The sequence below is a fragment of the Pipra filicauda genome, unplaced genomic scaffold (assembly GCF_003945595.2).
Source record: "Pipra filicauda isolate LSUMZ 115617 unplaced genomic scaffold, ASM394559v2 scaffold185_size1782982_pilon, whole genome shotgun sequence".
NCBI lineage: Eukaryota > Metazoa > Chordata > Aves > Passeriformes > Pipridae > Pipra > Pipra filicauda.
Genome location: NW_024104293.1, coordinates 700,563 through 727,483, shown reverse-complemented (window position 1 = coordinate 727,483; position 26,921 = coordinate 700,563). Strand labels below are relative to the sequence as shown.

The following is a 26,921-nucleotide window of genomic DNA, read 5'->3' as shown; positions in this document are numbered from 1 at the left end:
CAGGGAAAAGGTTTCACAGCCATGTCACCTTTTGGCTCCCAGAAGTTGGGAATAAAAAATTAAACGCCAAGAAATATGCCCTTGTTTCCCAAACAGAAAACCCCTCAAAATAAATCTTAATCCTTTTTACTGTAAGGCAACAGTAACTCCATAAGGAGGGAGGAAAAATTATGGACTTGTTGAAGACTAACAATGAAAGTACTGAGTTTACTACTAGTGAGATTTCATTAACAAAAACAAAATATGTTATGCAAGACTTCATACCCAGTTAAAGCAGAACATTCAAGCAACAACAGCAGATAAAGTGATGCAGAATCATTGTTTTTCAAAATACTTCATTTTTCCTTCCTTCCTTCATTACCAAACGATCATCACTGTAAATTGCTATGGTTTTGATGTAACAAATTATATCTACAGGCTGATTTCCATCTGTACATTCGAATTGCACAATTTACTGACAGAGCTCAATGTGATAAATGGAGATCTCTGTTCCAGAGTTACTTTCCTGTGGTTGTTTTATAACAATATGCATAACTAAATGGACTTCGACTGAACTATTACAAGAATCTCTCTCTTTTTGACTTTGTAACTCCTCCTTTCCCTTTCAGCTCTTGAAATTCAACTCAAAATCCTCATCACTGAGTTGCAGCCCTACCCAAAACCTCACAGCTCCCTTAAAGCCGGGTCCTGGAATGCAATGCAAATTTTCCTTTTCTTTTTCCATGCCTTTTTTTCTCCTTCATAAATGTGTAACCAGTCTTTTCCCTGCTCTACAACAAGCTGGAATCCTCTTGTACTCAAGTATCTCATCATCTCCAAAGCCCTCTGATCCATTCAGCCCTCTCAAAGCCTGACTGCTCTCTTGACTGCACTGAGAACAACCACGTGCCCCTTCTGAATTTGCAATCTCTGCCTGTCCTTGCTTTGATTTGCTCAAGCTGCAAGAACTGGGGCCAGGAACAGCTTTTATCTACCTGTCTGGCACTGCAATCTAATCTACTGGCATGGTTGATGGAAGCATGGGGTGGAGGTTTGAATACCCAAGTCAAGTGGCAGCACTGGGATGCAAATTTGTAAATTCAGAGCACGATGAATGCTTGGGAACAATAATTATCATCAAGGATTGCAGACAACATACTAAGAATTCTGAAAGAAATCTCTGAAATGTACAAAGATGGAGCTCTGATCAAGTAAGGCAATCCTAAATCTCTTCTCTGAAGACTCCACAGATTAATTTTGTTATCCTACTCTTATGATACCCTAATTACCAGGTTCTATTCTGCCACAATTTGGGAAATGTTATCATTCAAATTGACTCATCTGTATGATTCAAAAAAGAATATTTTCAGCTGTTACTTGAGGAAACAAATGCAGAACAGAAGCAGGCTGCTGGAATCTTCTGTTCACTCTGAAGAACAGAGGACCCAAATAGAGCTCTCTATAGCTTTCTTTGTTTGACCTGGGGGAACCCAACCCAGGAAAGGTCATCGATGGGCACATATTAGCCATCCTGTACCTGTGTTCAATAAGGAACAGGACTGGGCTCTGTGCATTACTCCTTTTTATGTTAGTGACTGAGTTCATTTGGCATTTCACAGTATTATGCACTGACATGGTATTTCTGGAACATCCGGCAGACATGATTTTTATGGGATGAAAGGGTTTTTTTCTGCCATTTCCTTTATGACATGAATTATTCCCTCTCATCCCTCTACCAAAGCTGGAAGTTGATTCCAGTTCTCATTCACATACTACGTGAGCTCCTATGACTTTCCAGCTCATGCCACAGGAAGCTTTCTGAGCAGGATAAGGGGATGTGTCATGCTTGATGGTGCACACAGATTTGTGTTACTACAGTTCACTATTGTTCCAGTAGACTGTGACCCCCAATAACGTAAGTTTTTCCTCTGTCCTTGGATTCCAGCAGCCAGCCACTCCAATAGGAAAAAACAGTCACAGACACTTCCTTTGACAAGATGGTAACTAGGAAGAAAAGCTGCAGGACAACAAACCTGTGACTCAAGCTGTATTTTGTCACAGCTCTGTTTTTTGTTGGTCAGGGGTTTCCTTGTGTGTGTGTGGGGGGGAATTTGAAGTGAGGAGCCCAGCTAGAGAGCAGCTGTGTTTTAACTCAACAGGGTTGAGAAAAGTGTGCTGACAATTAACCACTTGGCTGCTGCAGCAATCTCAAAGCTTTGGCTAAATATTAGAGAAGTGCTGGATTTCCCAATCCACCCCAGAACAGACAGATATGGGCACCTATACTGAAAGAGTATTTCCTCCCTCACAGAGCCCCACACAGAGATTTAAAAAAAAAAAAAAAAGAAATGAGAAACAAGCCACTGGTGAGCCTCACATTATTACTGATAAGCATGAGAGGTGTTGAAACATGGTCCACATGAACCCCTTACAGTCTGAGAGAACAGAAAGACAGAAGCGAAAGGTAACTCACCAACAGTTTCCGCTTCTTGGTTCTGGAACTGCTTCAAGAGGTTCTGCACCTTACTCTCCATGTCAGAATTGGGCATATTGTTCTTCAGGTAATCCAGCAACTTCAGCAAACATGTGTGGTCAGGTGGCTCTCTGAAATCCTCAGAGCACTGATCGAGCCAGGCCCGTAAGACTGATGCTATTTCCCTGGAAGCAAACACAGAGAGAACACAAGGTTTGCATACAGCATGTGCTGATGGAATTGGAATTGTATGTACCCACAACTGATGTACCTGTACCTAACAGAACAAAAACCACACCCAGTTGAAGTATCTTTGCTGAGCTGTGCCATGGCCACTTTGGATAACTACCACACATTACAAACATAATCAACAGCAGAATGTAATTTCTTCATTCCCTCCTGTGCCAGTGGGAAAAGCTCAGTGTTTGTTCCATGGCATATTGTGGGAAAATAGCAGAGAGGAAACAAGGTATTCATGGCTCCTTCCAGTGGAAGTGCTAAATCAAACACTTCCTGTGGGGCCTTTCACCAGTCGCTGCTGCAGTCTGGGGACCAAGCTGAAGCTGCATATCCACACCATATGACTTGTTGTCTGCAGTCTTTGTACTAAGCTTCCCTGTCCATGAAATCTTGGGTTTCATGGAGGAAAAAGGTGTCTAATCCCGAAACTAACCCCCAGGAGCACACACAGTTGGTGGGATTGCCTCGTCTGTGAGGATAAAACCCTCACTGGCACATGTGCAGCATGACGCTGTCCATGCCAAGGATCAAACTTGAAGCACCAAGAGAACTGAACCCAGATGACACACTGTTCCTGCTAATCTTGGGGTGAAATGTTTAACAAAAATATATCAGCAGAACCTTGGTTTCATTTTTAGCCCAAATACAAGGAGGGGCCGTCAAATTACACTGTGCAAAAAAGCATCTCGCTCATGCTAGCAGTGCAGGAAAAGGATGCTTAGGGAGTTACAGGACCATTGGATTTTGTTCAGGAAACTTATCCCAGACTTTCTTACACGCATGCAGCTAAAAGGACACTAACTGCCCATGGACAATCCTACAGACTGGGGGGGATGAGGGGAAACAAAGCTGATGAATCAGCGTGGTTTCCACCTGTCCCGAACGGAGGGAAGTGATCTGTTTATCTGCTTTTCCTGGTTTATGTAGGTTTTCATCCACACCCACTTATGCAGATACTGCACAAACGTATGCTTGTGGGAATGCCCTTAAATCCTACATTTGCAAGGAATTTTCATCATTTCAACTTGATTTTGATAAATAAGACCAAGCTATGTTTTCCAGGAATAACTTAGACAGTTGTTGACAAATTTCAACTAAGTGTGGAAAAACCAGAAGACAACTGGAAAATAACCAAATATCTTAATGTTTTAAGCTCCTTTTTTTCAGAATAAAAGGTACAATAAACATCTAAACTTCCTGAGAAAAGGGTCCTGAAGATTTCTTCTGTGTCACTGAAACCATCAAATTTCTTCCAGCCCGGAGAGCTCTCCCATCAGAGCTGTGTACAAATACTGGCACATTGCTGCTGCAAGTTGGGAAACCACAGCAGTCTCTGGTTAATTCAGCTGCTCACTGGCATCCAAAATAAACCAACAGTTAAATAAGAGTAAAGAGAATTTCTCCCACTCTCCGTATCTCATCTGAACTGTATTGGTTTTCCCTCAAAACTCAATTAACCTTTAATCCCATACAGATTTCATTTTACAAGTCCCATTCCATTTAAGTCTGTTGTTTCTTCCATTTCTTGCCCTGATATTGTGGCAACTTTGAATTTTCAATTAGAGTATTTGGATATCTGTCAGTAATATTGTTTGGTTAGGCTTGCTGACAGGAGAAATGCTGGAATTACAATTTCAGAGCTACAAAAAAGTATTTACAACCAAAAATTAACATGCAAACACGTTCTGGATTTCAGGTTTCACTGCAAACATGAAACACACCGTGCAGCTTGGAAGACTCTACATTTCAAAACCATTTGGACGGAATTTTCACAAGTCAGCTCAGGCAAACTACCACCATACGTGCAACAAGTACAGCCTTCATGGTTTAGGCCAGTGGTGGCCAAACTTTTTATCTGGAGCTTCAGGACTGTTTTATTCCCTCAGAACAGGTATCACATAACAGCCAGTGCTCCATGACCACCATGGCAAAGCCAACAGTGCCAGCCCAGCTCCACATCCCAGTGCCAGGAAAGGCCACAACAGACAGATGTGCCTTGCTCCATGACCAAATTGTGCATTTCCTCCTCCTCCTCTGTGCTCCTTTTCCCCACCCACATCACAAACTCAGCATCATCCCCACTGGTTCCACCACCAAAACCAGGCTGGGTATCCTATTCTTACGAGCATTTATCAGCTCAGCAATGATCTGGAAGGAGGAGCCTCTCCACAGAGCAAGTTCTTGTACTAACTAATATTGTTCACACACCCTTTACACTAAGCACAGTTTCCAGAGGCTTGGTTGGTGGCCACTTTCATGAGCTGAAGAATAAACAGAGTTTAAGACAGACACAGTCTTCCAGAGCAGGGTGAAGAGTTCACTGCTGTTACAGACACTGATTTTTGCCAGCAAAATCATTTCAGTCAAGAGGGGAAATAGGAAAGAGAGAAGAGGTACACTGTGCCCTACTGACCTCCTATTGCCCAATTGCTTCACTGGTGTGTCAGGGAATGCAGCTTTCCAACAACGGGCTGGAGACTTGCCCATATCTTGCAGTAGCTTTACATTTACTGCCCTTGTGAAGAAACTCCGTGTACTCGACAGCCCCAGATAGGAACGGGAGCCTTCCGAGAGCTCAGACAGGAAAGAAACATCACAGACTACATTTTTCATGGGTTGATTATAAGCTATAAATTTTTCATTTCTCGCCTATAAGAAAAAAAAAACAAACCTCAATGTTTAACTCCTGTCCTGCCAACCACAGGCTCCAGGTTCTGCTCAGCAATGCTTCCAAGTTTCACACTAATCAAAAAACCTTCTGAATTCCACACATGTGCTTTGCTTGAAGCCCATCTCTGAAGGTTCCAGTCTCCAAAACCTACCTAGTGTTAGGTGGAAGAAGTGTATCTGAGTCTGTCATTCACAAACTGGGAACAAAAACTACTCACCCACTCCCCTTTGCCCAGGAGCTACCACAAAAGCTGGGTGATGGGGCAGCTCCAAGTCTGACAGCTCTGTTAGCTTAGAGGGCACAGAGAAGGTGGAAAATGAGACCTTCCCACCCCATGGCCACATGGGAATTCTGCATGCTCTTGTCTCGAAAGTGAAGACAGCTATAACAGTCCTGAAGAGATCTGATAGGAATTAGAGATCATTTCTTCCTGACAAAAAAGGCAAAAGCAGCATTTTCTTCCCACCACAATTACTTCTAAAGAACGGGTAGAAGGGAATCTCAACAATTAAGGAGAACCTCAGTTGCAAAAGGAAAATAAATGATTGATTTCTTATGAAATTATACAGCAATGTGCATAAAATTATCTGTAATTTGCCAAATACATACTTAAGGCATCAACCTCTTTATAGAGGGCTGTCCATGCAATAATGCTCAGGCTTGCTCACACAGACTAAAGTCAGACAGCTGCCTTCTCTCAGTTTTCCTTGTTAAACCAGGGATAAAATCAGGGGTAAAACGGATGTAAACCGCAAGCAAAGGTTGCTGCAAGGGTGGCTTCTCACACCCAGTCTGTTTATAAATACTGTCCTGATGACTTCCAGCAAATGTCTGCTCCTTCTGATTTGGGAAAAACTCATTGAATAACATATAGGAGGCTTCTGCTGGGACACGAAAGCCACTAAAGGAAGAGCTCTGCTAGCTGTTCTTTGTTTTAATTGAGATGCCAATCGCTATTTTTCTTTCTAATTATTCTTGTCTGCTTGGTTCTGGTTGTTTTCATAACTCTCCCACTCTTCCACTGCTTACCCTGCCCCAAGTTTGACTCTGCTTCTCATGTAACCACACTGGTTTCTGCTGTTGTTTTAGCTTAATTTGCTTTACTGGAATGAATGCTGATTGTTGCTCTCCCAAATGCATCTTAACTGCTCCCCACCATGGATTTCCCAGGCATCAGAAGCTTCCAACTAATTTTCTTCCATTTGTCTCACATTCCTTTGGTGTCTGTTGTCCTGGAATACAATGTTTCAGGACCGGTTTTATTTCTACAGTGCTGTAACTATGCACATTGTTTTCCAGTGGGACTGTTTGGTTCAGGAGGAATTAAAAGACAAGTTTTTGGTCAGGAAGGTCTAAATGCAAAAAAAGCCATGGGAGAATGTTTGTTTGTCACTATGAGAAACTCCAAATGCTGTGGTATTACACTGAAGGTTTTGGTATTTACTATTTTAGTGCAAAAGAGGAGAGGTAAACATGCAAGTCATGCCATGTGGTTAAGTGATTAATTCCCTAATTTTCTCTATTTGAACTGTTTCCCCCAGTTGCTATGGTATGAAACAAGGAGAATTCAGTTTAGCTTCGAGTTGCTTTGTCTATGGTTTTCATTGTGCCACATTCCAAGTTTTAATAACAAATAAATCCCACACTTGGATAATAAAGAAGATGCAACTATGAGCTGACATTCAAGACAAGCAAAGAAGCCCCAAGTATTTTAATTCTTTTCTGTGGCCTGTCATTCATCTGAGGGAGAGAACCACCAATGCACTCCAAACCAGCAAACCAAAGCCAGTAGCAGAAGGAAACCACAACCTCATAGTCCAAGAGGAGGCTTGAAAGGACTTTTGCTGTGACTCAGAGATTCAAAAGCCTCAGGACTCAGCCATGGCAGTGCTAATGTTAGACCTCTGGAAAGCAAACAAACAAAAAAATCATGGTCCAAGTCCACAAACCAACACGGCAACATTGTCTGCCCCTTGAAAAACCCTTCCTGTGGGTAATCTCAGGTTGCTACTACTGTTTTTTTGAGCAAGGTCTTCAAGTAACTCAATTCAGGTAACGCTGACCTCAGCTCCCCCGAATGCAAACACTGCAGGCCAGCCTGGACCGCCAGCCCGGCCTTTTCTCTGTGTGTCTGGGCAGGAATGAATCACTTCTGGGAACTCCACCGACAGAAATCTTTAAACCTTACGGTAGCAAACTCAGCACCTTTCGTGGATGCAGTGTGATGTGCTGCCTCAGCTCTCCAGGCACAGCCAAGTCACCTCAATGCCACGTGCTCAGCACGGTTTGGGACCCTCACCTTACTCAGAGGCACCTCAGCACCCAGGGAAGCCACGACTTCCAAGAGGTACAAGCAGATATGCACGATATTTTAGACTTTGAGGGCTTTATGGTTCTTTCTCTGTCCTCAGCCAGGTCCTCAATGCCCACCTTCTGGGAAAGCAGTGTCTGCATGTTTAATAAATCACCTCTTTAAATTCACAGAGCCTGTGGGTTTGGGTGTAGTTGTCTGCCAGCAATGGATTGGTTGCCTAGAGATCAAAATTAACCCCATCTTTCGCTAGGGGAGGGAAATAGGGCACAGATCATCCTGCATACAAACCCCAAGCTTTTAACAGCGAGTTAAAAGCTCACTGAGGAACTCTCCTGCTCTGAAGAGAGATCAGGGTGATCAGGTCCTATCACCAGAAGCATTGTTTCTAACTATCTTGTGGGCAATACACAAGCATTTTGGGAGGACTGAAGGTCCCAAACAGCACTAGTTGTTTGGCTTGCTGATCCCCTTCCCAGAACCCATAAAGGTGCTTAAGATCTCCAGGAAGTGACTGTCTCATTCAAGCTTCCCATGACTCCTGGCTAGTAAGGTGCAAAGAGTCTTTACATTAGATATGAGCAAGAGAAAGAACTACTTTTTGCTCTAATTTCTTTCCTCATTTGCTTTTTGTCAGATGCTGTGTACCAAACAACACATTTGAACTGTATAACCTCATTAAAAAAAAAAAAACCAAAACAATAGCTGAATTATAGTACAAATTCTATGGGCCTCTCTCTAATTCTTAATGCTACTTGTCATACTGATAATTTTTGTTTGTGTTTAATGTATATATGGTTGTATTCTGAATTGTCACATATCGTGGTGTTATTTCTAGTCTCTTCTTCTTTAAAGTCAACAGAAGTCCTACGCTAAAAAACATGCAGCGAACAGAGAACTCCAAAGACAACAACAACCCAAGATGAGGAGGGAACTCTGTCACACCTTGACACAAAAACATGCAGAACTCAGACAGAGCACCAGGCAATCTTGTTTATACAATGCAAGGAAGAGCAAAAAATAAATTGCTTATAGGAGGTAGAGGGTCAAGTAAGTTACTCCTTACAACTCTTATCAGACAACTAAGAGAGACATATTTCTGAAATACAGGCTGAAGTCCATCTCATTCAGACATTTGACTGGAATATATGACCTTTGCTGGACTTAATTCTTCTGTTACTTGTGACCATGAACCTTCTGACTGACTGAAAATAACGTGAAATGTGGAAAGCAAGTTAGTGAATGTGAAAAGGTAAGGTGGGTCCTGATAGGAAAAAACAAGGCAGGTTGTTTCAAGCTTACAAAACTTCTGATGGTGTTCATAGTCTACTCATAACTGTAAGATCCAAGGCATTTTGAAAGTTACAGCACCTTTGTTTAAACTATATATTAGATGAAATTTAGATCTAACAGGGATCTAACAGATCCCTGTTGAAAAATACAATTTTTTGACCACTCCAGCAGCCCAAAAATGATAGGAATGATGTTTAAGTGAACAGGAGAAAATCCCCTTGGCACAAGGGATCCTTAGAAGGCATGTTTCTGAACATAGCTGAAGTGATCTTGGGTCAGTAACAACTATATGTCACTGCAGCAAGTGTGAAAAGTGTGTGCTGGCTCAGCCCCAGAATTTGGAAACACAAGGGCAAGTTTACAGCTCCCAAAAGCCTCTCAAGCAAGGCTGTGCCACAAGTGTGCTCAAGGCCTAGTGCAGACCTGAAGGTTCTGCACTATATGAACATTGGGTAGAACACTGACATAACTTAAAAAAGAAAAAAATCAGATAATTTACACACATCAGACGTTCTCCTCAAAATACATCACAGCTCTATACTACAAGTGCAAAAGCACAGAGAACTTCAGGGTAGAAATCAGTACGCTGTGAGCTCACAGTTCTTCCCACACGTACCCCTAAGATTTTGCAAAACTTCACCCTTTCTTTAAAGCTCCATGAGGTATTTAAACAGCCATACATTCATCTGCAGTTGCTTTTAACTTCTGCTGCAGTTTTTTATGTCAAACCACTGGAAATGCTTTAAATTGCATCCCCATTTCTAATGCCCTAACTGGATTTTTAAAGCCCCTGAACTGTCACAGCAGGAGTCTGACAAATCCAGAAGGTCTCTAGCCACAGACCACAGGCTTCCCCATGAGATATTTTTCCTCTGAGAAATACAGAGTTAATGGCAAGAAATAACATGGCTCTACTGCTTCTTCCTCTTATTTCTCCAAGTCATATAAAACCAAGAACACAATTATATCATGTTTCTGTTCTATGAGAAAAGAGGGTAAATGCAATTACATTGGAATTATCCCAGACAAGAGAAAACCTGAACTACTAGAACTACATGTTTCACAACAGGACTACAAAGCCAACCACTTTTCCAGATACCATTTATCATACCTAAGAGACAAGTAGCCAGAGCAGCTGAGAGCCATGGAAACTTTTGAAGGAGGAAAGTGAACTCACATTTATATGGGATCTGCTAAAACACATACACCTGACAAATTTCTTTGTTGACAACTTCATTGTTGAGCTTTCTACAGACATGTAGTTGGGTAAAGGTATCAAACTCACACTTAAAAAGGTATTTTATGAAGGCCAAAGGAGCAAAATCAGCTGTGCCGACTATACTAATGAAAATTCTGTCAGAAAAACTCATCAGAAGTTGAGCTACCACAGGGACAGGACACAGGCTCCATCTGTTTGTCAGTCCCTGGCTGAGCAAAGGGGTTACATGATGATCCCATGCCAAGAGGGAGGAAACCATTGATGCAGCAGGAAGCAACTTGACAGGGTTGGTAAACTTTGTGTATGTCAGTTGGAAAACAATTCCAGTTAAAACCAAACCAAAACAAACACGCTTCTCCCAAATGTTATTCCCCTTGCACGCTCACCTCCAGGCACAACAAAAACTTGATGCAGTTTGCCCAAAGCCTTGGTAACACAAGTAGCGTCAACATTATTTTCACCCCTTTTCTCTCTCCACTTCATGGACTGCTCTGGGTCCATAAAAAGGCAGTTGGGGGATCCATCCCAACATGATTTATACCGGTGAAATGATCTTCCACATCCCCAATATAAATCCCTTAAGTATTTTGCAAGAGGGTACTGCTTTAGCTCATGTTTTATGACTGAGATAGGGCAAGGTTCAAATGGTTTGCCCAACGTTGGAAGAGACCCTACAGGGGTTTGGATGGAAGGGAACCACTGGCTGTGTATTATTGCCTCTACTCACTCCATAATGCTGCTTTCTTGGTGCTTGTGACCAAATTTTAACTACCAGCTGTTCTTTGATGAGTTCTCATGGCAAATTAGGAGGAAAATATTACAGCAGCCAGGAAAGAATTGGAAAGTCAAGCTCCTATGTTCGAGTCTCATGGGGCAAGGGGAACAGAAAACCAGTAACGCTGACAAAAATCAAGCATCTTCACACTGTAATCAAATATAATGACACATGCCACAGTGCGTGCAAACCACAGACGTCAGAGTACAAATGCTGATGACCTAAGGTACATTTTACACCCAATGTCTAAAGATAAAATGCTAGGAGGATAGCCAAACCACCTTTTTCTCATTTAAACTGCAGTTCAAAACAGCTTTGCTATTTCTCTTGCAAATTAGGATGACCTCAGAATTTAAATTTCACTCTAAAAGCAGCACTGTAAATCACAGGGGCACTAATGGAAAAGATACATGCACACACACGTTGTCTGGAACACCCTCAGCTTTGGTGTGCAGGCACTGCTGTAATGCACAATAAAATCAGTCATAGGCAATAACCATTTACTGCCATAGATAAGGCAGAGGAAACAAACACTCCTCGTTTGTTTAATCAACAAAATGTTGGCCCAGATGTGTTCATCTCATGTTTAATTCCGAGACAATTTCCCTGCAAAAGATCCCTGGATTATATTATTGTATATGTTACAAGCCAACTGTTATTTGGCCTTTCCACAAGCTTGTTTAAGCATGCAAACAGTGCTGTGAATTTTCAATGGAAACAACAGCTCTGCTGCCCACATCCTCCCCCAGTACCAAAATCCTGCCTTGGCCTTGCTCTGCAGTGCAAATCCATACTTACGCCCTGAGCGCGACCTCGGATTCGAAGGAATTCAGGTTTGCCACTTCTCCATGGCTCGAGGTTTCCAGGTTTCCAAACCTGAAAAAGCAGAGGGGTGTTTAGAAGAAACTCTACCAGATAAAAGCAATATCCCAAATAGCATCACTCATATACAATTATCATACACAACTACCAAGTGCTTCTAGCTCAAACTACAAATATGGAATCTAACAGGTGAGCAAAATTAAGGAGCTTGAAGATTATTTCATCTAGGAGGGAAAAAAAATCCCAAAGAAGCAGCCAGGATCTTCCAAGGTAATTTATTAATTTATATGAAGCAGCCTGCACACAGGAGGGATCAACCAAAACAGCTCCACAACCCTCTCCCTGCTTCCACTCCATCCTTTCCCAGAGCAATACCGCAGTGTGCAAGGAGACTGTAACACAACCCCTTTCTCCAATTCAGCTTCTGTTTCTCTAGCACCTGACATTCCTTTGGAGTGTTATTCCACACCAAGTTTTCTAGGGGGCAAATGCTCCCTTTGTGCCAAAACTCCCACACATTTGTCACGGGTGGGAATGGCCCATGACGACACTGGGAAAGAGGAAACCATGGGAACAACTCCAACAGCAGCAAAGGAAAATCTCCTACCTACAAGGCTGTGCCTTGCAGGCAGCATTATGCACTTCATTTTCAATGGGAGTGCCCATTGTTTCAGATATACAGCTCCATAATTATCCAGAGAGAATTCCATGGCTCCTTACAGGCAGCTTTAATGAAGGCAGACGATTGCTCACTGTTCAGAATAAGACAAGGTGATTTTATACAGTCAGGTTTATACACCTGAAATTAGGCTGAAGGGTTAGAACTAGAGCATTCTTAAATGTTTGTGATACAACAACCTAGTGTCAGATAGAGAAACACAGTGGGCTGTTGTGTCAGAACTGTCACAAACTATTCAAAAAATGTGTCAAAAAATGATAGTAGTGGTAGTGTTAAGCTCCTCTAAAGTATTGTTTTAAGGCTTCATGTGTAAGAATCCCAGATCTGTTGCTAAAGGGAGAGGATTTCACTCTCCACTGCCATCCACTCTGTAAGATGCCTAAAATACATCTCAGCCAGTAGACAAAAGACACTCTTCTCCCAGGTGGGAGAAATTTTTTGATTAAAAATTCAATTTCTATATTCAGTTTTCAAAACTTGCCATTAACTCTTTGAGCAAAATTTATTGAGATGATTCCCAACGTCATTGTCCTACTATTGCAAGAAATATTAAATACATCTTTGCAGAACATTAGGTACTTATGTTCAAATCCCATTAGAGACACATGCTGATTTTTATAAGATAAATCCATAAGACAGCAATAAAGAGCAGGCAGTTTTCTATGCAGAACTGGAGAAGAATATAACACTTTGTTATGTTGCCAGATGTAAACCTCTGTCCATCTCTCATCTCTACCTGAACAACAGTCATTAAATATGGGTTAGGAGGAGTTAATGAGACAGCTGATGTAAAGAACAGCCTTTCTGCAGCCTTCCAGGGCTCTGTTCTCACCAGCTCCTGCACAAAGAGCCATTCACTGCCCAGCCTTGTATGAATGCTTTGCATACAAAAAGAGACACAAGAAACAAAAGGATCCTGTAGCCCACAGAACTTTTCAGCCTTGCTTGGCATTTGGAAAGTTACAGACTCCACTCAAAAGGGACTGACTAAGCAAATGAGACTAGAATCTGATGGGTAGGACTGAATGTTTAAATACTGAAAAACAGAGTGGAAAATGCACCCCTGGGTCTCTGTTAAGAAGAGGGAAGAAAATACTCTGAATAAATCAGAACTAATAAAGGAAAGGTGGTTCTCTGCAACAGCCCCAAACAAAGCCCTAAATAAGTTTGTGAGCATTGAAGCAAGCAATTTGGAAGCCCAGACTCTCAGCAAGAGTAAGGTGGTTTGAATCCTACACATAAGGAATCATGGGAATGAAGTCACTTCTCCAGCTGAGTAGGCAAACCACTTGGTATAGAGGGGAAAGAGAGGGAATAATAGGTGCTGTAGGGCCAGCAGTGAGCCAAACACCACATAAAGCTGCTGTCCCAAAACATGGGGCTCTGCTGCCACGGGACACATCCCTTCAACATCTCCCCCTGTGCCTTCCCTGTCCTCTCTACTGACCCTCTAGCAGACCATCCTCCAGCAAAAGGAATGAACAGAAAACATAAAACTAACTTGTTCTTTGTTGTCATTACCCAGCTCCAGCTCTCCCATAGTTCCCTCCTCTGCACACTCCTCCAGATAGGGACTGGTTGCTACTTTATCTGTGCCCGAGCCAAGCACGGCACGGCCCTGCTTTTAAGGAACATGATTATCAGGGAAAAATAAAATATGTAAGAGAGGAATCTGGCCTGCTTCTACCCTCATCTGGACAGCTAGCTAAACATCTTTGGCTTCCATCACACTTGTGAGAATACCACTCTGGAATATCCCACTGGGGATACCAAAGCACCCCCACACCCCAGGGCTCTCCTTTCCTTCCCTCCAGAAACTTGCATCGAGTGCTTTCACATAAAAATACAAACAAGATCTTTTTCTTTTAACTCTCCCTAGCCACTTGTATCAAAGAACTAGAAAATATCAGCACATACAGTGTTAAAAGCCTGGCAGGTTTTCAAAGCTGCCTGCTGCACTCAGTTGCCAAACTTCCATGAATACTAAAGGGATTCGGATGTCCAATTACTCTTAAATAGCTTTGAAAACACAAGTCATCCCCCTCACTTCTCAACATACCAGTTAATGCTCAAAATATTGCTCAGTGACTTCTAATCTGTGGTTAAAAGAAAACCTTTATAGACTGAATCTGGCCAAAAAAATTTAACAGGGCTCCGGTCTGAAATGTAATCAAAAGCAAAAGCCTAATGTGAAGTCCTGGAGTGATAATAATAATAGGTTTCTAAAACTGAAGTTTCTCTTCAGTTTGGCATCTGCTTTTTTTATTTGCCTGTGACACACAGGGAAGAGCACTCCACCTGCTTTTGGACAAATTCAGTGAATATTGCACTGCTTGGACAGGATACTCTGCAGACAGCATCGAATGACCAGCAAATATCCCCACGCACTTAGGGTACAGCATATCCAGATTTCCCAGGACACTATTTTAACAGTTCCAGGACTCTGCTTAATCTGGATTTCTGTATGTCTAATTCATACATCAGAAATGGATAAAAAATGCCAAAATTATACTTTTTTTTTTTAAGAGACTGCCCTTTTCATTACTTCACTGGAACACAAAACAAAATGTAAGTACTTATAGAACACAGATTATTTGACACTTTGGCACCCACTTTAGTCTCTGTGCTGTGATTATTAATAAGTATCATTAAAAAGAAACTTGGAAAAATACAGACTCTTTGCTACTTATCCTGAACCAAGGTAGAGATGAAAACCAAGCTGCTTAAAATCAATTACCATCCATCTTTTTTTATAATTTTTCTTTGTAACATCTGCTTTTCTTCACTGGTCCATATATCTCAGCTGCATGTAAATCATTCCAACTTTTATAGCTTAAGTTTAATCTATATTTTGTCCCAAGCCATAAAATTCTAGATTATCCATGATATTCAAAAAGCCAAGAGAAACATCCACGGATTCTTAGCCACTACACTCCTAAGATTTGTGAGAGGGGAAGGAAGCGGTGACCTCCTAGGATTTCCTGTGGATTCTATCATTTATTATAAAAGGCTGGGCATAATGTTGACAAGGTCAGGCACCCCACTCCTCTGAAGGGGATGTTGTAGCTTGCTCAGAGCACAAAAGGCAGTAAGATCAGAACTGGGCTCAGAAAAGAAAGTTCTGTTCCATGGACACTTTTCCCCTGGGCCTCCTTGCCCCCTCCTGACATTTTAAAGCAGCAGCAGAGGAGGAGGGCAGGGCCAACTTCCTTGGAGCCTCAACATTTTTATATTCTTTTATATATCCACCATCAATTTTTAGCATTCCCCACGTTCTGTGTCAGAATTGGGATGGGCTGAGAGGTAAAGCTCAGAGTAGTAAATCCTAAGTTTGCACTCCAGGATGGCTGCTCTTTTCTCAGCAGGTTTCTTACCTGACTGTCAAGTTATTATTGTTAATATCATACTAATTAAGCCACAATATTCCTACAAAGCAACTAGTATTATCCTTTTCAGATACAAAAGAAAAGCACAGGTAATTTATCCATGCCTTGTTCCTTATCTACCTAGTGGGAGAGCCAAAATTAAATCCTAGGAGTTCTTATGCCACTTCTACGTCCTAATCACTAATTCTATGTTCTAACTACTATCTGCCAAAGTAGCCACTTCTGTACATCATTTGATTTTGAAAATGCAATAAATACGACACTCCCAAAATAAGCCCACCTCTGACCCAGCTGTGTCTCAGTTAGAATTTAGGGTGAGAAAGCAATGCTGCATGTTCCAAGCATTTATACAGACACAGTAGCCATGATTTAACAGTCTTGCCATAAATGCTATTCTTATAACATTTAGCAGTTCTTGTGCTGTCTGCAAAAATTTAGGGCTGCATATTCATGTGAAGTTATAGAAGGGGGAGGCAAATTCTTTGTTGTGTTTGTACAATCCCCATTTCAAATCTCCCCAAATAGGAGAGTTAGGTCTGAAAACATCAGCATCCAGCAAAACCTTGGAATCTATGCTAGGTACGACTTTGCAGCCCCAGCATTCTGTTGAGGTTTTTTGGGGGGGAAAGCTGTATTAATTTTCCTGTGTTGGCCCAGTTTGGGTCTTTAGCAGCCAGACATGGCACACTTTCCCTACTTGGTGACTTTAATAAGAGTTGGGATGTAGGCAGCAATGCATTTATACACTGGATGTTTATGCTGAAGTTCTGGATTTTGCAGCATTCTTGACATGAGTTATTAAATCCATGTCCACTAAAAGCAATGGAAAAAATTCCTGATAACATCCTACTGTCATGTAAATGATGGCTCCGTTTCCATTAAATACTGGCTCTTACCTGTCCAGGAGAAGTTCCAGCACTGCCTTGGTAGAAGCAAAGGCCCTGTATGTTGAGAGGAAGATGCTGATGTAGGAAAAATCTGCATCCCCAAAAGCTGTGAGAAGGTTCTCCACCAGTTTCTCCAAAGTTCCAGCTTTTATAGCCCTGATCTTGGATGTTTCATATTGTCTGACAGTATGCTCTGGAGGTAACTGGTCTCCTTCACCCTACAAAGGGAAACAAAAACAAAGCACAAAAATCAGACAGGACTCAGATGCCTGACACAGCTTTCAATGGATTACATTCCACCTTATCACCAGAACTGCCCAGCATCAGTTCCAAAGGATTTTGTCAATTTTGGCTCTCTAAACCAAAGATCAAGTGCTGTATCAAATAATGGAGTTTTTAAGTAACTTTAAGATATTTCTCAGACGTGCTCCTCAAAATATTTTAGAGTGTGACCACTATCAAGTTAACTCATGATTCTATCACATAGTATTATCTAAAAGAAAATCCATTATCCCACAAAGAATAATATTTCTGAAGGGGAAAAAAGTGATAATTCAGTGTTTCACTGAACTTCTGAATAAACATGAAAACTGACCACAACTTTAGCACTGGCCCTTGTGATTCCCTTGCTGAAAATACCAGCTTTGGGGTGCCACACAAAAACAAAGGTCAGGAACACATTTGGATGCAAAACATTTCATGACACTTTTGCAAGAGGGTGTCGAAGTCATCTTGCAAACATTTCATTATAGCATTTCAATTTTCTCCTACAGTTTCCATTTGGCACAATATTTGTCCACAAATCAAGGGTTTGGGGTTGGGTGTGTTTTTTAAACAGCATTTGTTTTTAATGCTTACAGCCTGATTAAAGTCTGAAAGAACTAGAAACATTCCCTTAAATTCTGCCATTATTTAGAGGACAGTTCAGAAAAGTATTTTTGTGACTGGTTTAAATCCTATTTTGTAAAGTACGTGGGATAAAAAGCCTTAAAAATGGGATTATAAATATAAAATATCCAACTGAGGGCATGAAGGCAGCATGTTAATGACTTGTAGTCACTACCAATCCTGGCTTGGCATACTGAAAAAACCAATCTATTAATAAAATAATTAGGAACAGATATCCAACCCACTTCCTATTTACATTGCTACCTGCCACTGCTTTGGAATTGCTTCTAATAGATATCCCCCTTTGTTTTAAACAGTATGTATGTCTTTAACATTATTCTAAAGCCTAACTTTAACACTATTATAAAATTCTACCTTTAGCATTATTCCAAAGCTCTGCTATCTCATTTCCCAGCTTGTTGGGAATTAAAACACAACATGCTGTCTCCACTACAAAAACAAAACAAAACAAAACCAAAAAAAAAAAAAAAAAAAAAAAAAAAAAAAAAAAAAAAAAAAAAAAAAAAAAAAAACACCAAACCAAACCAAACAAAAAAAAACCCAAAACCAAAACTGACTAAACAGGGATAAATTTTGCAAACTTTTGTTCCGTGGATCTTATGGCTTTTTTAAAGGTGTATCATGTGTAATATATCTGATTTAAAGGCGGATCTGGAAATACATATTAATGATATACTTGAATTAAAAGTGTATCTGGAATTACATGGGCTACTGTCACTACAGAAACCCTAACAGGATATGTTATTACCAGTATATGTCTCTTACATTCAAATTTTCCCTAACCAAAACTTGGTTGGAAAAAAAAATTCCAATTTTCTTGCTGACTTTTCATCTTACAATTAAAATGTACTTTTGAAAATAACTAGTTACAGAATGCAACCACTTTCAAACAGGGAAGAAAGTCTGCACCACTGCATTTAACTCTTAATTTTCTATCCAGCAAGATTGCCCCACTCACAATATAATGGTTTATGAGCATATTTACTCAGTGCATGCAAAAAACCTCTTGTTCACTGATGTGGCTGTGCTCAAGAGGAGGTCAGAATCTGCTTCCAAGGCTGATACATGCACAAAATTTTCCATTAATTGCAACACTGCAACTTCCCCAAGACATCATGTTGTGAGAATGTTAAAAAGAAACCCCCCCCCCAAAAAAAAACACCAAAGTAAAAAAAGAACAACCCCAAACTCTGAAAAATATAAAACTGAATTTGTCAGCAGAACACTAAACTGTTAGGAATCATTGTGAGAGTTTGGGGATTGCTTGTATTTGTATTATTTTAGCAATTCGGCCTGTAAGTTTAAAAGGAAAAGGGACTTGGCAGACGAGCTCAATAGCAGGCTTGGAGAATAAGACCTTGTGGGCTGAGTTTCATGCTAACAGGAAACTGCTCAGTCTGGATTTAATCAAGAGGCCATCTCTTCACTGACACAACCAGGCTACCCAAAGGCAAAGGAGTTTTTATGGGGTTTTGTGCTCTCTGCTCAGAGGAACAATTTATCTACTGCCATTAAAAGATGCTCCTGAAGCTCTTTGCAGTTTTTGACAGTGGCACACGGTGACCACTGTTAGTCATACCAATAAATGCCACCAGCTTGGCATTGTTTTGTGCATCAAAACAACAAACAAAGGCTCTCCAGCTCCTATTTGTCTCCTTCAGCACCGTGTCTAACAGAGATGCTGAACCCTGCATCTCAGGGTTTCAGCAACATTTCCTTGGTCCTTTACTATAAACAGATTTTATAGTCTGATTTAAACTTTTTAACAGCTCACTTTGGTTTTTCAGGTAACAGATCAGAGCTTTGATAATCTGCAAGTGTAAACGATGAGCAAGTATCTTCCTACAAGACTGACAGTCTTTCAAAAGCAAATGTAAAAAGATTGAATGGAGGGATATCCCTGCACATCCTTATTTTTTGCTGTTGTGCATGTACTGATCTAGTGTAATTCCAACATCTTTACTAACCCTTGGCAATGCTGCACCTTCAGAGGGGCCCACTCTCTTTTAAGGTGATCATCTTACAGCTATACAGCACAAAACATTACCTACATACACAGTTCTTGCTGAAACAGGAGAGCTCCACGCAGACTGAAACACATCCAGGCTGAAAAAACTTCCTGCAAACACTACCTGTTAACCTTCAATGGGATTATAAATTAATTATAAACTCCATCATCTCCTAAAATAATGTTACGCCCTAGCAAGAGGGATTAGAGACTCAAGGTAAAAAGGAAAGTTAAAACTCCGATCAGCACAAAAACAGAGACTGCCCAAATAAAGACATACAGAACTGTAGTCATTATTTCAGAAATGTCACTGGAAACAATCATTTTTACCCAGAAAACCACTGCTCCGCAAGTTTTCTCCAGTGCAAATATTATCTGTTGAGATTCTGAAAATGTGAACCATGGAATGAAATCAAGGTAATTGTTTTTTATTAGGCAGACTGGAAAAAAATACTAAAACAACTGGGGTGAACAATAAATGAGATATCACATCTTCTTCATACTCAGTCATTTGAAACGTTACCACTCGACCAAAGACTTGCTTTATTCAGATATTCTGCAACTATTTTCAAGAACACCTAGCTAACTCTTAAACTCCATTTTTACTGATTTTGACAGATTTTAAATGCTTTTCACTTTTCTTGAAACTTACAGCTTTTCCAGATGGAGTTTTCCACTCGGGTTTTAGTAACTTACTGGACAGGCACCCCAAGCTGGAATAAAAGTGCCTAAAGTACACTTTACCTTTTAAGTTAACTCAAAATAAGGCACTCTAATCAAGAATTTAACTCTTTGTCTAAATGTGATTCTGCGTTAACCTTCTGAAAGTAGAAATAAGATACTCTTATTTTTTCATGTTGCTTCCTCACACACAGGTTCACCAACAAATATCCTTAATATCTACACTCATCCTTGGGGGAAGTAAAAAAAAATAAAAACAAAAGGAAAAAGAAATCAAATCATGGAATGACTGAGCTTGAAATATTAACAACTTATTTGACATAGTGTTTCCTTCCAACAAAGCCCTTCATGAACTTTATAACTGCGCCTGCTCCCTTTTAAGGGGAAGAAAGCAGGATTGTCCCGTAGGTGTATTGACAGATAAAACCCACAGCAGCTGACAATCATGCTGGACTGACTCAAACTCACACCACATGACCACTAAATAAAAAAAAAACAAACTGTGAAAAGTGGTAATTTTGCCCTAACAATTCCACATAGCAGTGACCAGACTAATCTTATCAAACAGTCACAAGAATTTCAAGTGGTTTTGAGGCAGGCCACGGCTGTGCACACCCCTCCTGCCACCAGTTCTGTGATCCTGGAAGTGTTTAAGAGCCCTGCATCCCACCACTGTCCTCTCTGTCCTTGTCCCCTGCTCTACTGAACTTCCAGCCTAGAAAACAGCTTGTATGAGATAAGACTGAATTTGAAGCAGAATTTTCAGCCTTGGGAAGTGTGGCTCACAGTGCAGGGCCTGCAGTGCAGACCTGCCTTCCCAAGGGCAGCTGCTTTTATCCTGCAGTGCACTTGGAATTAAAATGAAATAAAATTACTCCAGAACTCTCTCCATTTCACTAACTCCCATTTCCCCATTTTGGATACTGATGAAACAAAGAAAAATCAGAATTCTGCATGTTGACTGCACCAAACTCAGAAGCCAAAATAACATCATAAGCTCTTTCCTATGCTCCAACAACAAGGGGTATTCCCGGATTTCCAAAGCTCCACCCTTTTCCTTTCCTTCCTTACCACATAAATAACCATTCTTGGCAGCAACCCAGAGTTTCCAGGACCAATTAATTCCATGATCATCACACAAAAGGCATTCTCATTTTCTCCTCAGAGCTCACAGCCTGGCTGGTATCTGTCTGAAGCGCTGGCAAACAGTAATAAAAGCTGGGGGGCAGATTTAGGGGAAAAAGGAAAAGGAAAAAGAAAAAAGCCTCTTATAGAAATGCTGTTGCTCAGTTAGAACCCTTTCACTCGGGCACATTGCAGCTCCTTGAAGCCACTCTGAGGAAAATAGGAAACATTCCATAGCGCTGAGCTATGCATTCTCACACCTTCTGAAGGGATGCAAATTTAGACTCATTTGGGTATCAGTGAATTATGTGGGACTAGCTCTAAATGAATCAAAGCAAAAGTAAAGAAGCCTAATTTACACATCACCTCTCCCTGCATGCATCTAAAGGAGTTTGAGCAAGTGCATTAAGAAATTGAATCTTCAAAGAGGTCTAGGTTAAAATGGCATTGTGCAGCTCTTACAAATGGTGGAGCTTATCCAGTCATGGGAACACAGAAATTCCTGCTCTGAATTTACCCACTCAGAAGCATCTGTGCAGGAAAGGAATGTAGCCGTATTATTCAGTGAGAATTCAAGTCCTCCAAGAGGTTCACTGTGCAGCACACAAGTTTTTTAGAGACCAAAAATCCCCCCAACAGCTCCAAATCCCCACCTCTACCTCGTATGATTTATGCACTTACCTTCTCCTTGCTTCCTACCTACAGAAAGCTCCTTCTCATCCTGACTCTCACCCCTCTTCCACAAGGCTTTTAACAAAACCAAGACAACCCCTCCAACCCTCTCCCCTTTTCTGAGTGTCCTCACTGAGTTAACTGAACCTGAAAAATCAGATTACTGAAACCCTTTTCATTTTTGTTTGTTGTGTTTCACAGCTCTACAGTTTACCACAACCCTTAAGCATGCCAGAGCTGTATTATTTTCATTGCATGTCAGTATTATGAAATATTGCTTGTCCTGGTTTTGATTGGACATTGAAGCTTAGCAAGTTCCTAAAACAGAAAGGCAAGAAGAAGAAACCAGTAAGTCAGGTAATACTCTTAGTCATGTGCATCTTATGCCGTTGGGGGAAGATCGGCCATCAAACAACTGGAAATACTCTTCTAGTCCAGCAAATGAAATGTGTCCCATATTAAGTATCTTCCCAAAGCCCTTTCGTATTAGAGAAAAATCATTTGTAAAACTCCTCTCTTCAGTGGACAGGAACACCAAAATATCCGATCACCAAACGGAGCAGTAAATAAATACACAAAATAATAAACAGCTAAGGGAGAAGGGCACCAGGATGAAGGCAAGGAAATAGGTTTTAGTGCCCACTTCGGCAGTAAAATCAGCTCATTTTATAATATATTTTGACTTCTGGAGCCGAAGGAAGTGCTACACAGTGTCTCCATGAGGGAAGAGCTCTACAAAGTCTCTTTGGACTTGCATAAAACAGTCTGTGATTAACTGTCAAAACTAATAAAAGCTTTTACAGGTATGGATTACAGAGGGTCCCTAAGGAGGGCAACAGGCAGCTGGGGCAGCTCCCCTGTGCCCCAGAAACAGTAAATAGCAATTACTGTTTCTGCTGACAGCCCTATCTTAACTCCTCTTCCTCCTTCTCCACACTCTCACTGCTTCCAGTCTGTCCTGGAAATTCATAGGTGCCAAAGCACCCAGGAACCAATTCTAGGAACCATAAGGGAAAAAGGAAGGGGCGCCGAGCAGGGAAAAACAGAGTATAAAAGGTGGCAGACAGCTCGAACATTCCACTGGACTCTAAAACAGCTTTTAATGATTACAGGGATGGGTACAGTGCACCTTCCATCTGAGGAAGTTCACAGCATAGCAAATTCTGTATTTATATACAATATTTCTAAGCTGCCTAGATGTTAAAAATTATAACTCTATGCCTACCCTAAGAAATACCAGAGGAAAGCTATTATGGAAATTTTGTTTGTGAAACACTGGTCTGTAAACCATTTGCCATGTTTCTTTCATGAAAAATGCTAAAATATGCTGTCATTTTTTTAATAAACACCAAGTGTGGCAAAGAGAAGGGATGATTGATATTACCACTAACACAGACAGATTTCATATGGTATCATGACTTTTGACTACCAATAGAATATTTGCCCTGTGAAAAGTAACACTATTTTTTCCTCCTTCCAGAAATGCAATTTAAATTAATTGTGAAGCTCATCATCACCTTCTGCTCAGTCAGTAGAAACAAAGAAGGTCCTGTATGAGACAGCAGGCAACAGTGCTAAACTCAAAATGGATTAAAGGGTGCCACAAGTAATAATTCTGTTGCATAATGGTAGCATGAATGCATATTACATAACCCAAAATGCTTTTATTCATCCTGATTATATTGTTGGCTCTCCTTTCACACTGTAAAGCTTGCTCAAGCAGTACACAGAAATTAAATGTATACGAGTCAGGAAATCAGTGTAAACTGCTACTGCACTCAGTGAAAACACCAAGGGCAAGAGTGATAGATTTTTAACAGTATGAAGAGTTGGAAATTAAAACTGTAGGTATAGGGAGATTAAATGCATCCAGACAGAGAAAACAGCAGGAGACTGATTCGGATTTTAAAATAAACTGAACTGGAAACAAGGCATTTTTGTGGAGCAACAAATATCTAAGAAATGCTGTTATATGTTTCATAATAATTACTGTGAGCAATCTCTAATGGCAAGCTTTTTAAGTATTTTATAAAAGAAAGAGGTTAGCAGTAAGTAACCACTTTCATGACCACAGCATGAATATGTACCTAAATTGAGTTATAAACTTCATTTCCATGGCTGTGCTTTTTACTACCCTTTGTTTCAAAACTAAGAGACCTCTACAGGGTGGGGTCTGAGTAGAAAAAGCAGTAATAGTAAGCTAATGTTTCCTAATATTAAGTGTTACCAGCTTATTTACGTGCTGAAAGAGTCCAAAAATATTAAGGCAATTTTTAGTCCAGGCCAAACTGCATTTTTACTGTACTATCTAGACCTCCCAGGGGACTGACTATGGAATCTCTTCGGGCTCTTCTCTTGTACACACACCCCTACAGAGACAGGGAGTGACTCTGTGTGACTACACGTGTGTGTGTGTGTATGTACCACATCTGAATGGCAGCATCCTTGACCAAATTCTACAGGTATTTTCTCTATGATAAATTCTGTATGACAAACAAATATATGACAGCTAAACACACTGCACGCCTCCACAAATTACTGGATTCTTCTAACCACAGCACCAGCCCTTACCCCTTCTCTTTTGACACAGCAGAAACAGCATGAGCTGGCCCTGAACCCACTGTAGAGATCTGTATTTTGGCTTAAAAATGCTGCACTTGGACTTAAATCCCTAAGCAATGGACACAAATCAAAACACATAATTATGTGGAAGTATTGACTCAGAATGCAAATAAGTATAGCTTACAAGTAAAGGGGAAAGAAAGAATGAAAAAAAAGATAAAACAGAAATTGTCCACATTTGCTGTCTGTTCTTTTGATTTTTCTTCTTTTTTGGGGGGGTTGTTGTTTAATTACCCATCAGGAGTTAACAGCATACTTCTGCTCTTCTCAGTCCTGTTCTAACTTTATGACCACCTGATGTTTTCCTGAACAAAGCGCCTGTTTTTGCAGGAAGAATGCAAGCCTCGTGCTTTAAGTAAGTGTGCAAGAGTTCATTCACATTTTGTCTGCTACAGGGAGCCAGCAGCCCGGAGCACAGCCAGAATCAATCCCAAGCACTCCAGGGGAGGAATGCAAAGGCCTAAGATCTGCCTTCCAAATGAAACACGTTGGTGTTACTTATTGGACATTTCCAACAGCAGCACAATGGCATCTCCAAACAGAAGACACTGTCCCTGCCCTAAAAGATTTCTACTCTAAAAATACAAAATGCACCACAGGTAGAGACAGAGTTTACTACAAACCAAACAAACAGAAGTATAAGGATATCTTCATAATAATTTTCTTATTTGCAGGGAATATTTCAACCAGGTTCCAAACGCACCTCAGGAGCATTTGGTTAATTCACCTCTTTTGCACTGAACAGAACAGTTAACCATAAGGGGGGACTGACTTGTTCGCATCCCAACACCAACAAAGCTTTGAAGTGTTATGAACCTCATTTGACAAGTTGAGAAACACTCCAAACAACTGAAGGACATTCTGCGCTTGATTCAAGTCAAAACAAAAGCTCAATATATTCGGTGTATGAAAGCTTATGTGGGGCATCAACTATACATAGGAAGGAATAAAACCTGAGACAGCTCTAACGTGAGGGTTTGTTTCTGCTTTAGGATATATAGATACTTACAAGTTTAGATCACTGATTTTTAAGAGTCAGAAAGAGCCTCTGAGACCTGGAAATCTGACGAGTCTCCAGTTTGAAGCCCAAGAGCTCTGAACACATCTCAAAGCATTCAGTCACTCCATATTGTTCAATCATTCTGAGACCTTTCAATACAAAATGCCAATCTGTAATAAAAACATGTCGTTTTACTCGCACAAAGAGCCCATGGAGTGCCCAAAAAGGAAGAAACAGCCACTGACTGGGAGAAAGGTTGAGCCTTGGTAAGGAGAAAGGCAACTGTACCAAGCAGCTGAGGGGGGTGGGAAAGGAGAAGAAAATAACCCCTCAAACTCCTTTCAGACCAAAAAGGTGGGAAGAATATAAGAGAAAAATAGATGAAATAATAGAATGTAATAACAGGATCACTCCACAAAAGCATTTCAAATGCCTACACCTCATTAGTGCCACCCACCATGGCCCAGCAGCAGCATTGGTGGCTGTTGTCCACAGCCATGTGTGGGAGATCCACGCAGGTGGCAGAGAGGAACAAGTCACAGCTCCATCAGGCTGTAACCCAGTAACCTGCAGAGCAAAAGCTTCGTGAGTACTGCCAGCACGTGAAGCGGCACAAAGCTTCACACTTCAGGTGGAGGCTGCCAAAATCTCATTTTGATTGACAAAGCTGCTAAAGGGGAGATACAAATGGGCAAGAGATGGCCGGTGCAACTAAATGTAGGTAAATGTAAAAAGCCAGCAAAAAACGTCTGTTGAATGTCCCACCCTCAAAGGTCACACGCTGGCACACAGATCAGAGAAAAGACCTGAAGGGTTGGAATAGGCAGAGCATTAAATCTTTCAGCACAATGCTTGGAAGCGGTAACAAAAAGCAAACAATTCTGCAAAGCATAAATAAAGGGTACCAAAGCAAGTCAAAGGACATTATTCTTCCACTGCATGATGAGACCACATGTAGAGTACCATGCTCTGCTCGAGCTGCCTTATTTTTAAAGTAGCTATTTCGAAGCTGAATGGAGTAAAGCAAAGGGCAACCCACACAACTCCTATATTTGCAGAGCCTAAAACAGCAAGGATGAAAAGTTTTGCTTCACACACACCAAAAAAAAGGATCTGAGCACCCAGAGTCCTCCCTGACCAGGAGGAGGTTGCTGGGCTGCTGGAAAACT

The 26,921-nt window shown here is 40.9% G+C and overlaps 1 protein-coding gene across 2 annotated transcripts in view; it reads right to left on the bottom strand.

The window, feature by feature from the left end:
- Nucleotides 1–26,921, bottom strand: part of RGL1 (ral guanine nucleotide dissociation stimulator like 1) — a 54,190-nt gene that overhangs the window by 17,013 nt on the left and 10,256 nt on the right. For both annotated transcript variants that reach the window (XM_027723474.2, XM_039380121.1), the window contains 3 exons: nucleotides 16,745–16,953; nucleotides 11,760–11,837; nucleotides 2,453–2,637 (listed from right to left, as the gene is read on the bottom strand). In XM_027723474.2, coding sequence (XP_027579275.1) covers nucleotides 2,453–2,637; nucleotides 11,760–11,837; nucleotides 16,745–16,953 — 472 coding nt within the window. The remainder of the gene's footprint in view (nucleotides 1–2,452; nucleotides 2,638–11,759; nucleotides 11,838–16,744; nucleotides 16,954–26,921) is intronic.